This window comes from Clarias gariepinus, chromosome 3 (assembly GCF_024256425.1).
Source record: "Clarias gariepinus isolate MV-2021 ecotype Netherlands chromosome 3, CGAR_prim_01v2, whole genome shotgun sequence".
Classification (NCBI taxonomy): Eukaryota; Metazoa; Chordata; class Actinopteri; order Siluriformes; family Clariidae; genus Clarias; species Clarias gariepinus.
This window is the reverse complement of record NC_071102.1, coordinates 40,589,444-40,602,875: the sequence shown is the minus strand read 5'-3', so window position 1 is coordinate 40,602,875 and position 13,432 is coordinate 40,589,444. Positions and strand designations below refer to the sequence as shown.

The following is a 13,432-nucleotide window of genomic DNA, read 5'->3' as shown; positions in this document are numbered from 1 at the left end:
TCGATTTCAAGGTGTGAAAGCATATCATTTGTTGTCTTCACAGGCGTCTTCACTGCACCAGAAACTATATCCATATGCACCTGTTTGTCTCCTTTATGCTGCGTGCTGTCAGCATATTTCTAAAAGACCTTGTGGTGGACGCCAATGGCGGCATGCAGCAGTACGACGCTGTGCTCATGGACGACATCAATGTGGTTTCTATTAGCCCTCTGGACAAGACTCAGTATGTAAGTCTTTTTTTTTAATTTATTTTAAAGACAGGATATGTTGCTAAAAAATAATCAGCATGTTCTTTAGGATAAATGATGAATAGTAAACTTCAAATATATTTTTTTATGCAGGTTGGCTGTAAAATCACAGTGCTGCTGTTTATCTACTTCTTAGCCACAAACTACTACTGGATCCTAGTGGAAGGACTTTACTTACACAGCCTTATTTTTATGGCCTTCTTTTCTGACTTCAAGTACCTCTGGGGCTTCACGCTTATAGGATGGGGTGAGTGTGTGTGTGAGTGTTTAACAAGAAGCTCCTAACTTCTCAGCAAGATGAAGCTGGAAAATAACTTGGCCAGTGTTCAGCTTCTTGTTTTTCCCACGTTCTGTAAAACGTGTTAAGGGTGTTCTATGTGGGATGTGATAACTGGTGGTACACAGTGAGCCCAATCCGCTTATTGTGAAAGCAGGATTTATGCCTGAGGCACTTTTACACTCCTACTCTTGTTCCTTTTTCTTTCATTTCACTTTCTGACGTGCTCTTTTCTTTTTTTTTTTTGTCTCGTCACATCAGAACAATACACGTTAAAGATATCAATTTAAAATCTTTAAAAAGTTCCTAAAAATTTTAACACCTTTTTTTTATTCCCATCATCTTTTCATCCACTGTTGAAATTAATACTGTTAGTATTAATAAAACTTTTTTTTTTCCTTGCCAGAAAAAGTGCATGTGATTGTGGCTGTCCAGATCATCTCATTTTGTTCTGTTTCAGTGCTTTCTCTTGTATGTTTGCTCTGATTGCCAAAAGTCCCTTATGATTTCTCATTCTCATCGTTTCTGTTTGATGCACAGTATCACCTGTGAAGCAGAACTGATAGCTTTGAAGTGCAAATGTTTAGAGGACTGCTTTCTTTGGTGTCTTCTTTAACTCTCTGACTGAATGCCATGCAGGTTTTTGCATAATTGTCGATACAGCAACATGCCTTAAATAAATAATGACTTACAGGCCGTACCCTAAAATAATTCGTCAAAGAATATATTATATATAAATAAACTTTAGATCAGATTTTAATCAAAATATGCATATAATTGTACAAACAAAATCCTTTTTTTTTTTAATATGAACATAATTTTTTATTAAACTTTCACAGTGTATAGCAGACTTATAAAAATAAAAATATAAATATCAAATCAATAATATATATCCAATGCGGGTACATGGAAAAATAAGGAATATAAAAGAAATAACAGAGAGAGAGAGAGAGAGCTAGCAATAGAGGGCAAGGACTGACATCATGCATATGAACATACCTGCATAAGTACCATATATACTATAAGGAATAATTCTTTCCCATTATGTTTTATTGTATTAGGTTTTTATATGAGATGGCATCAAAAAGTTTGCCAAAAGACATTGTCCTGTGTACATCAGGAGCAGTGCAGCTAGTGCTATTCTGACCTCCATGTTGGACGGCAAGTTAGAACAAGAAGTGAAATTCTGTGTGGAACTGGGCAAATCTGCCATAGAGACATTTGACAGAATTGGCAAGTTTATGGTGAGTGGTTCAAGATGTTTTGAGTGGCACGCATGCTTCAAACGCAGAAGAGCATCAATGGAAGACAACAATGAGACCTGAAAACCTTTAACAAAATGTCAAAACCATTCACCAATTTGTGCATGATGATCATCGGGGAACAATACACAACATTGCTGCCATTGTTTGTGTGTCATACAGAACAGTCCAGGCAATCCTCACGTGTGGTTTGAACATGCGGCGTGTTGCTGCCAATTTTGTCCCCAGGCTGCTGCCCAGAACTCTGTCAATGTGCCGTAGATCACCCATCCTTCATGTTGAGGATCATAACTGGTGATGAAACCTACAGTATGGGGACCCTTATGCATATGGGTACAATGCTGAGATGAATTGCATGCTCATCATCTTTTTTTTTTGAACATTGCAGCATTGTGCATCAAGAATTCATCCCCAGGTTTTAAGGCATCAGCGCTTGTAAACAGAGCTAATCTCAAAACCTTTTGATACCACCACATATACAAGTATTAGCTTTGGATTCACCAACATATAGATATATTTGTTTGTTAAACTTTAAACACTGACTATAGGTCACAGGTCACAATTTAAGAAAGAAAATATACCTTACATATTCAGGTTATCTGCTAAGCATGTTTCTAACAAAAGGGGTTAATTCATTTTAATTGACATAATTTTTTCCAAAGTAGTAGAGATTTTCGAGCTGTTTAATGTGATTGGTCTCATTTTATAATATGGAATCAATTACCAAAGGTCTTATTTTAATATAGAAAAATTAAAATTAAACATTCCATCATTTGTATTTGTGGATATGGGACAAAAATATATTGGAGAATTGAAAAATGTTGGGAATTGACAGTGATTCAACTGAAGGGAAAATACTTTTATATTGAACTAGAAAAAAGACAAGCCATTTATTGAAAACATTTTGCCTGAAAGCACACTCCGCTGACTGAGAGGCCTTAATCTGTCTCAGGGGTCTTATGCTATATGAGGCTCTTTCAGTTTGTTTGAGGTGGAGGCTTTGTGCTTTCACATAGTTTTAGCTTAAAGATTTTACATTTATAATGTTGCTTAACTTCTCTTACTTCCTCATGCACAAATGCCTAATTGCTTATCAATAGATCTATTAAGGCAGATGGTAACAGTCTGTAATAGTTTGGGATTTAGGCCTGAGATGGTATCTGTCTCAACTGAACTGAATGTGCTTGACTTCAATTTTGTCACATTTCCAGAAGCCACATCATCCCCAAATGAAGCCAGTCCATCTCTGAGGTTCTGTTAAAGATTAAAGCCCTGGCACTCGAAGTTATCATGTCCACCACATTCTCTGCAATACTCTGTAATTTCCTCTGTGCCATCTTGATTCCTAGTTCTGATTAGACGTTTCCTAATGTCCAGTTTGCTCTTGTCAGGCTGCTCTTCTTCAGTCAAGACATGACGGGTTATGCTTTTTTAAAAGCACTCTGTTTTTTCCTGGATGTCATATGACAATATAAACGTGAACTCTTTTTAGAGTGACCCAGTTCTAGCAGCAAAATATAGGACGAGGGGAGAAAATGTGTGTCTTACTATTAAGAGTAGCCATAAGTCAGCTATATACACTACATTGCCAAAAATATTCGTTTATCTGCCTTCACATGGTGCATACAGTATGAATGTGAATAACATCCAATTCCTAATCCATAGGGTTTATTATGATGTTGACCCCGCACCCTCTGCAGCTTTAACAGCTTCAACTCTTCTGGGAAGGTTTTCCACAAGGTCCAGAAGCGCATTTGTGAGGTCAGACTTTGATGTTGTGTGAGAAGGCCTTGCCAATTCATCCCAAAGGTGTTCCATCGGGTTGAGGTTAGGACCAGTCAAGTTCTTCCACACCAAACTTACTCATCCATGTCTTTATGGACCTTGCTTAGTGCACTATTGTTCAGTCATGTTGGAACAGGAAAAGGCCATCCACAAACTGTTCCCACAAAGTTAGGAGCATAAAATTGTTCAAACTGTCTTGGTATGCTGAAGTATTAAAAGTCAGACAAGTACCGTTCTCCTGGCAACCGCCAAACCCAGACCCATCCATTAGATTACCAGACAGAGAAGCGTGATTCGTCACTCCAGAGAACACATCTCCACTGCTCTAGAGTTCTGTGGTAGCGTGCTTTACACCACTGCATCCGATGCTTTAAATGGCACTTGGTAAAGTATGACTTGGATGCAGCTGCTCTGCATTCCATGAAGTTCTCTATGCACTGTTAAGTTAATCTGAAGGACATGAAGTCTGTAGCTATTGACTCTCTGTGCACTATGTGTCTTCACAAATGTCTGCAAGCCTATAGTAGGTGATTGATTTTATACTGTAAGTGTACATGGAAGTGATTGGAATTGGAACACCTGAATCCAAAGATTTGGATGAGTGAGTAAATACTTTTGGCAATGAAAAATAGTAAATTTATAGCTGGCATATGGCTACTCTAGCACTTTCCTTCTCACTAGTAATACTGAAAGCAGTAATTAGTGTGTCTGTCGTCGTCGTCGTCCCCACACACACACACCTTATATTTTTCTGCTGGAACTGGGTCACTTGATAAAAAGTGCAGCCACTGCATCTACAGTATATTACACTTGCAACCATTTTTTGCAGGGTATACTGAAGGCACTCCACGAATATGTATGTGCAACTACATAATTATATGTGTCCTCCTTGGTTTAAAAAAAAAAAAAAGATTAAGGAGTTACCCTAAAATATCCGAGTTTAAACATCCTGAGAGATTGTTGATTAGTTTCAGATTTTTGACTTATATGCTCTCATGTCTAATGTCAAAATTCCTATTTCAGAAATTTTACCATCATGTCCTGGTTTGACTGCAGTTTAATGGAGTGACCCAACTAAGAAAATAGTTTTCAGTGCTCATTCTGCAACTTAATCTTATCAATCTTGTGCCATTCTTTCCATGTTTTTGACAAATTAATTGACTGAATAGTCACAACTATTTTAAAAAGTTAAAAAGTGCCCATTTTTGGAAGTATAATCATCTTAACTTTATATATACTTTTTTAATTTTACACTTTTTTAAAAAATTTTTAATGAGTGTTGTTGAATTGCCCTTTACTGGAACCATGACCGTTTATTTATTTTTAACCATCTGGAACATTCCAGGATAGTTAAGTTGTGTGAGTGCATAAAGATTTTTATTTTTGATAGACCTGCCAACTCTAAGGAGAAATAATGAGTAGTCCTGGAAAGGAGGCATGTGCGAAGTGAAAACCCAGTAAATTTGCTGTTCTTTAACTTTGACAGTTTAGTAGAGCTTTGTGTTAGAACTTGGCGTCATGTCAGGAAAAATTGATGTAATTGATTAAGTCATTTAATTGTAATTTATTTTTGTAATTAAATTTGTAATTAAATGTATTTTGTAATTTATTAATTGTAATGTAACTTATTTAATTGTAGCTAAACTTACCATACATTGGTATTTAGGATCCATGTGTAAGGTTTTGTCACGATCTGGGTGTATTGGCAGGTGTTGAACGCCGTGGGCGGAAGGAGCAGGCATAGAGGCAGAGGGGTGGTGTAATCAAAAAAAGAGTCTTTTTAATAATAATTAAACAAAATATAAATAAAGATACAAACAAAGAAACAAACAAACTTAAACGATACTTAACTTTGTGCTGACAGGGGCTCTCTGGTAAGACACAGACAGGGCAAGACACATAACACGCCCTGCGGCGAGACACATAACACGCCCTGCGGCGAGACACATAACACGCCCTGCGGCGAGACACATAACACGCCCTGCGGCGAGACACATAACACGCCCTGCGGCGAGACACATAACACGCCCTGCGGCGAGACACATAACACGCCCTGCGGCGAGACACATAACACGCCCTGCGGCGAGACACATAACACGCCCTGCGGCGAGACACATAACACGCCCTGCGGCGAGACACATAACCGGGGGACAAACACAACAGGACATAAACGAGGTGTGGAGCTGAAACGAGACACTAGGGAGAACGGGAGACACTAGAGACACTGGAGAGGACAGGAGACACGTAACGACGAGACGAGAGACCAAGAGAGGGACAGGACAAAGGCTAAAGACATGGCAATCAGCTAGGCATGGCTTCTAGCTAAACATGGTTAAGCACTGCTTAACCATGGCAGTTAGCTACACATACACCTAGCTAAGCATGTCTTCAGCCCCAACATGCACTAAGCTATACTTACCTAATAGCTAAAACACACTAGGGAATAGGGGCTCAGAAACACAGACAAGGATACCCAGTGGCTAGGCGAGGCAGCCCTCCAAGACTAAGGGAGGCAGCACTCACAAGCTAGTCGTTACTCCCAAGCCAGGAGGGACAGCACTCTAAACCTAGGCACACTGGAACACTAGGGGTAGAGGAAACACAGGACAGCTAGAGACACAAAGGGGTTAAGGCTAGAAGCATGCTAGTTACTGTAACACAATATAGATCTTAGCTAAGCACGCTCCTAGCCCCACACACACCTAACTACTTACCTGCTCTAGCTAACCACAAGAACACAGGAGGACAGGACTGAATCAGCTCCACTAACACAGACACACAAAACATACACAGAGACATTGCCGGTAAGAGAGCCCAAGTCAACACAACTAAAATCAAAGTACAAACTAAACATAAAACTAAACAGAACAAAAGCCCACACATGTGACAGTGGTAATACCCAAAAATGCTCGACCCAGTTTCCCAGTCTAAACAGCTATTTATAGATTGGTTGATGGCTACCTCGGTTCAGGTGTGCACTGCATCACCTGACCGAGGTGCCTGCTGGGAAACTGAGTCGGCCAACAAAAACTACAAACTAAAAACAGTGACCTCTAGTGGAGGACCCTTACAGTACCCCCCCCTTAAACCGCTCCTCCGGAGCGCTATTGGTGGTCCCAGGGCACTTCCCTGGTGTCCCTTCACCCGACCCCGACGGGCTAGCTCCCATAGTCAACTGTGTGGCGGAGGCAGCACCGGATCGCTGTTGTAGGCCGGGCGGAGGGGGCAGCACTGTATTGCTCTGAAAAGTAGAGCCCCTGAAGACAGTGCTGTGTTGTCCCCCAATCCGGGCGGCCGATGCAGTACTGGCTTTTCCTCCGCCGTGCAGCGGTGGGTGCCCGACATCGAAGCCGGGTGCTGGACGCTGTGCTGGGGTGTCGCTCCGAAGGCGGTGAGCCTTGAATAAGGGCTACTGGACGAAGGTGGGGGCCTCCACATGAGGCCTGCTGGTGTTGCTGGGACCTCCTCGAGGCGCTCGGCGGCTGCTGCTGCTGGGACCTCCTCGAGGCGCTCGGCGGGTGCTGCAGCGGTGGCCTCCCCGTGAGGCGCGAAGGGTGCTGCAGCGGTGGCCTCCCCGTGAGGCGCGAAGCGTGCTGCAGCGGTGGCCTCCCCGTGAGGCGCGAAGCGGGCTGCAGCGGTGGCCTCCCCGTGAGGCGCGAAGCGGGCTGCAGCGGTGGCCTCCCCGTGAGGCGCGAAGCGGGCTGCAGCGGTGGCCTCCCCGTGAGGCGCGAAGCGGGCTGCAGCGGTGGCCTCCCCGTGAGGCGCGAAGCGGGCTGCAGCGGTGGCCTCCCCGTGAGGCGCGAAGCGGGCTGCAGCGGTGGCCTCCCCGTGAGGCGCGAAGCGGGCTGCAGCGGTGGCCTCCCCGTGAGGCGCGAAGCGGGCTGCAGCGGTGGCCTCCCCGTGAGGCGCGAAGCGGGCTGCAGCGGTGGCCTCCCCGTGAGGCGCGAAGCGGGCTGCAGCGGTGGCCTCCCCGTGAGGCGCGAAGCGGGCTGCAGCGGTGGCCTCCACGTGAGGCGCGAAGCGGGCTGCAGCGGTGGCCTCCACGTGAGGCGCGAAGCGGGCTGCAGCGGTGGCCTCCCCGTGAGGCGCGAAGCGGGCTGCAGCGGTGGCCTCCCCGTGAGGCGCGAAGCGGGCTGCAGCGGTGGCCTCCCCGTGAGGCGCGAAGCGGGCTGCAGCGGTGGCCTCCACGTGAGGCCTGAAGGGTGCTGCAGCTGTGGCCTCCACGCGAGGCCTGAAGGGTGCTGCAGCTGTGGCCTCCACGCGAGGCCTGAAGGGTGCTGCAGCTGTGGCCTCCACGCGAGGCCTGAAGGGTGCTGCAGCTGTGGCCTCCACGCGAGGCCTGAAGGGTGCTGCAGCTGTGGCCTCCACGCGAGGCCTGAAGGGTGCTGCAGCTGTGGCCTCCACGCGAGGCCTGAAGGGTGCTGCAGCTGTGGCCTCCACGCGAGGCCTGAAGGGTGCTGCAGCTGTGGCCTCCACGCGAGGCCTGAAGGGTGCTGCAGCTGTGGCCTCCACGCGAGGCCTGAAGGGTGCTGCAGCTGTGGCCTCCACGCGAGGCCTGAAGGGTGCTGCAGCTGTGGCCTCCACGCGAGGCCTGAAGGGTGCTGCAGCTGTGGCCTCCACGCGAGGCCTGAAGGGTGCTGCAGCTGTGGCCTCCACGCGAGGCCTGAAGGGTGCTGCAGCTGTGGCCTCCACGCGAGGCCTGAAGGGTGCTGCAGCTGTGGCCTCCACGTGAGGCCTGAAGGGTGCTGCAGCTGTGGCCTCCACGTGAGGCTGCCGCTTTAGTCCCAGCCCCCTCTGCTATGCCTTGGTGGGTCGAGCATTCTGTCACGATCTGGGTGTATTGGCAGGTGTTGAACGCCGTGGGCGGAAGGAGCAGGCATAGAGGCAGAGGGGTGGTGTAATCAAAAAAAGAGTCTTTTTAATAATAATTAAACAAAATATAAATAAAGATACAAACAAAGAAACAAACAAACTTAAACGATACTTAACTTTGTGCTGACAGGGGCTCTCTGGTAAGACACAGACAGGGCAAGACACATAACACGCCCTGCGGCGAGACACATAACACGCCCTGCGGCGAGACACATAACACGCCCTGCGGCGAGACACATAACACGCCCTGCGGCGAGACACATAACACGCCCTGCGGCGAGACACATAACACGCCCTGCGGCGAGACACATAACACGCCCTGCGGCGAGACACATAACACGCCCTGCGGCGAGACACATAACACGCCCTGCGGCGAGACACATAACACGCCCTGCGGCGAGACACATAACACGCCCTGCGGCGAGACACATAACCGGGGGACAAACACAACAGGACATAAACGAGGTGTGGAGCTGAAACGAGACACTAGGGAGAACGGGAGACACTAGAGACACTAGAGACACAGGAGACACTAGAGACACTGGAGAGGACAGGAGACACGTAACGACGAGACGAGAGACCAAGAGAGGGACAGGACAAAGGCTAAAGACATGGCAATCAGCTAGGCATGGCTTCTAGCTAAACATGGTTAAGCACTGCTTAACCATGGCAGTTAGCTACACATACACCTAGCTAAGCATGTCTTCAGCCCCAACATGCACTAAGCTATACTTACCTAATAGCTAAAACACACTAGGGAATAGGGGCTCAGAAACACAGACAAGGATACCCAGTGGCTAGGCGAGGCAGCCCTCCAAGACTAAGGGAGGCAGCACTCACAAGCTAGTCGTTACTCCCAAGCCAGGAGGGACAGCACTCTAAACCTAGGCACACTGGAACACTAGGGGTAGAGGAAACACAGGACAGCTAGAGACACAAAGGGGTTAAGGCTAGAAGCATGCTAGTTACTGTAACACAATATAGATCTTAGCTAAGCACGCTCCTAGCCCCACACACACCTAACTACTTACCTGCTCTAGCTAACCACAAGAACACAGGAGGACAGGACTGAATCAGCTCCACTAACACAGACACACAAAACATACACAGAGACATTGCCGGTAAGAGAGCCCAAGTCAACACAACTAAAATCAAAGTACAAACTAAACATAAAACTAAACAGAACAAAAGCCCACACATGTGACAGTGGTAATACCCAAAAATGCTCGACCCAGTTTCCCAGTCTAAACAGCTATTTATAGATTGGTTGATGGCTACCTCGGTTCAGGTGTGCACTGCATCACCTGACCGAGGTGCCTGCTGGGAAACTGAGTCGGCCAACAAAAACTACAAACTAAAAACAGTGACCTCTAGTGGAGGACCCTTACAGGTTTATTAAATTCAAATTCAAATTCAAATTTTATTTGTCACATACACAGTCATACACAGTACGAAATGTAGTGAAATGCTTATACGACTGCCATTAACCCTAAAAGAGAATTAAAGTTTACAAATAAGAAATAAATATGAAATAAATATGAATAAAAGAAATACGATATAAATTAAAGACTAGGAAAAATAGAACTAGAAAAAAAATAGAAATGTGCTAGGAAAAATAGAACTAAAAATAAAAATAGAAATATGATGTACATAAAAAATAGAAATATACTGTACAAATTGAAATATAATTGAAATTACACACAGTATTGACATAAGTGTGTCTATTGTCAAAAAATGGTCCAAACAGTAACAATAACTATCACTGTTAACCTCACTGTATCACATCAGTAACCAACTTTACTTGTGCAATGATCACACCAGGAAGTAAAAACCGGAAATGGACAACTAACTACCATTCTGTATACAGTGACCAGGTGGTGGACAGGGGCAAATTTATTGGATTCCTGATTTGTGTTAACAATAGTATCTTCCAAGTGGGAAAATTGGAGATTGTCAAGTTTTGTATTGCGAAACACATTTTCTGATAGGAAGTAATTCCAGCCAACCAAAAATATCGGGCCAATATTACCAATATTACCAATTTCCAAAACTCTAATCAAATTTGTGCATACAAAAACAATTAAAAAAAACAATGTAAATGAAGAAAAATATTAAAAATATGCTTTAAAAACATATACCTAGGTACCACTCTATATCCATTCAGTATTATTTTTTTATTTTTTTATTTATTATTATTTATTTATTATTTATTTATTTTTTTTATCTTAGATTTTGATTTGTTGTTACACAGTATGATATGCAATGAAATGCTAGTATGACTGTCTGTAACATAAAATGGAAAGATAGAATAGAACAGAAGGATTCCACTCCAAAATAAACAAATTAATAAATAAATAAATAATCCCTACAGTAGATAATACACTTAAGATCAACTAAAGATATAATTTCCACTATAATTGAATATAAGAATAACATGAAAACAAAAATAATACTTACAAAATTTAGGTTTGAATATATAAATTAATTTGTGTGTGTGTGTGTGTGTGTGTGTGTGTGTGTGTGTGTGTGTGTGTGTGATGTGTAGGTGTTCCCGCTCTCTTTGTGTCAGCTTGGGCGGTCGTCAGAGCTATTTTGGCAGATGCTCGGTGAGGACCAATCATCTTTCACGCACTAACACAAGCCTATGCACATGAACACAGTGACCCCGTCTCATGCACACAGATACAGTACACAGTGTGCTCACACAAGCCCAGGAAATGATTGAATGCAGAAAATCAGACTTGTCATTGCGGATTTAAACTTGTTATTTCTCCTCACTGTATGTTTTCCCCCCCAGGTGCTGGGAACTAAGTGCAGGCAATATTAAGTGGATTTACCAGGTCCCTATTTTGACAGCAATTGGAGTAAGTAAAAAACTAATGTTAGAATCGTTCTGCTAGCATACAGCTCAGAGTTAACTTTCAGTCCACATGCTTCTATTTCTGCTTTGATTATTAATGTTGGCTATGGATCAGGCAAATTCATTGGCACACAAATTATCAAGGATTTTATATTATTGATTTTTTCTTTCCAACATAACATCTGCGTCAGTCCGGTTCATTACTGACAGCCATATGGGTTTTATAGGCATATTATTATTTAACTATTGAGGTTATGATTGTTTATTCATTTGGTTCATTTATGTAGGTTCCGTAATTTCTATAGCAATATTGGTTTTTATAAGGCCAGGATGCAAGCCTGATATTCAATCTCCTCCTTTATTGCCTGGGCTTTGAGACCAGTAACGGCATGGGAATACGTTTAAGAGACTTACAACCTGGCCGTGGTGGGGCTTAAACCCCGGACCCTCCAGTCAGCAAGCCAGGGCCTCAACCTCAACCAACAGAAACACTAAGGTTGGATCTAAGAGGGATGCAGAGGAATACACTATTTCATCAGGGGATCCATAATTTCAAGGTTTGGTCCTGTCCACATGTACCCCATTAATCCATGACCAGTAAATAATTAATATCTATAATAATTATCTATATCTATGATTATCTATCTATACAGACTTACGCAAAAGTTTGGGCACCCCTTGATAAATAACAGATTTTTGTGATTTTTTAATTGAAAAGATGTTAACACAGTCTCTCTTGGAAATAAACAACATGCACAATATTGTCAGCAAACATTAATGCATGGTCACTTCTTCTGCCATAAATTGAACCAAAATAAAAAATAAAAACATTATTATGGCACTGTAAAAAAAGTTTGGGCACCCCATGAATTCCAGAGTCTCAGATATTTTTTTACAAGGTTTCAGACCTTAATCAGCTCGTTAGATGCAAGGCAACAGCTGTCCTTCATGGAAGAGTCAGCAGAAGAAAACCTTACCTGCATCCCCACCATCAAATCCAATGTCAGAAGTATGCAACAGAACATCTACAGAAGCCTGATACGTTTTGGAAACAAGTGCTGTGGACTGATGAAGTTAAAATAAAGTGACTCTCAGCAACAATCAGCAAAGGCATGTTTGGAGAAAAAAAGAAGCAGCATTTCATGAAAAGAACACCTTGCCAACTATAAAGCATGGGGGTGGATCTGTCATGCTTAGGCGTTACAGTATGTGTATACAGACAGTGGCACAGAAAACATTACACAAGTGGAGGGAACACTTGGAGGGAACACCTTGCACCCTTTTAACATGTCAAGTCTGCCATTCTAACCCAATCAGCCTGACATAATGATCTCCAGCCTTGTGCTCGTCAACATTCTCACCTGAGTTAACAAGACGATTACTGAAATGATCTCAGCAGGTTCTTTAATAACAGCAATGAAATGCAGTAGAAAGGTTTTTTTGGGATTAAGTTAATTTTCATGGCAAAGATCTGGATAAAAAATCTATGCAATTCATCTGATCACTCTTCATAACATTCTGAAGTATATGCAAATTGCTATTATAAAAACTTAAGGAGCAACTTTTCCAATTTTCAATATTTATGTAATTCTCAAAACTTTTGGCCACGACTTATCTTAGTTTAGTGGTGCTTATTGAATTAATTAAGTTAGGTAACATGTAATATAACCTTGTAATTAATTCAAAAATTAAATTGAGAATATTGTTTTTAATTAAACTTAATAAAATATTAAATTATTTACTTACCATAAAAGCTTAAAAGCCATAAAAATTAATTGGTTTGAGTATTATGTTTAATGTAGGAACAAAATGTTGACTCACAGACTCCAATAATGTAGCTTATTTTATTCTCTCTCTTTCTCTCTCTCTCTCTCTTTCGCATGCTGCAGATCCTTAATATGTTGTTAATTATCTAATTAGCCAAGCACAGTAGCTGGCAATTGTCAAAGTAAGTTTTTGCTTTTGTGTCCACAATTATAAAGCTGCCAAGAGTTAATGCATGATAAATTACGGGAAGCAGTTTTTCACTGATGGCTGCAGAAACGCTGATCCAAAATTTGGCTTTTTGCTGAATTTTATATATATATATATATATATATATATATATATAGAGAGAGAGAGAGAAAGA

At 42.9% G+C, this 13,432-nt stretch overlaps 1 protein-coding gene across 1 annotated transcript in view; it reads left to right on the top strand.

Annotated features, from left to right (window-relative positions):
• pth2rb (parathyroid hormone 2 receptor b) overlaps positions 1–13,432 on the top strand; it is a 61,422-nt gene that overhangs the window by 19,186 nt on the left and 28,804 nt on the right. Inside the window, exons 5-8 of the mRNA XM_053492524.1 lie at positions 44–227; positions 342–495; positions 10,990–11,050; positions 11,242–11,308. Of these exons, the coding sequence (XP_053348499.1) occupies positions 44–227; positions 342–495; positions 10,990–11,050; positions 11,242–11,308 (466 nt within the window). The remainder of the gene's footprint in view (positions 1–43; positions 228–341; positions 496–10,989; positions 11,051–11,241; positions 11,309–13,432) is intronic.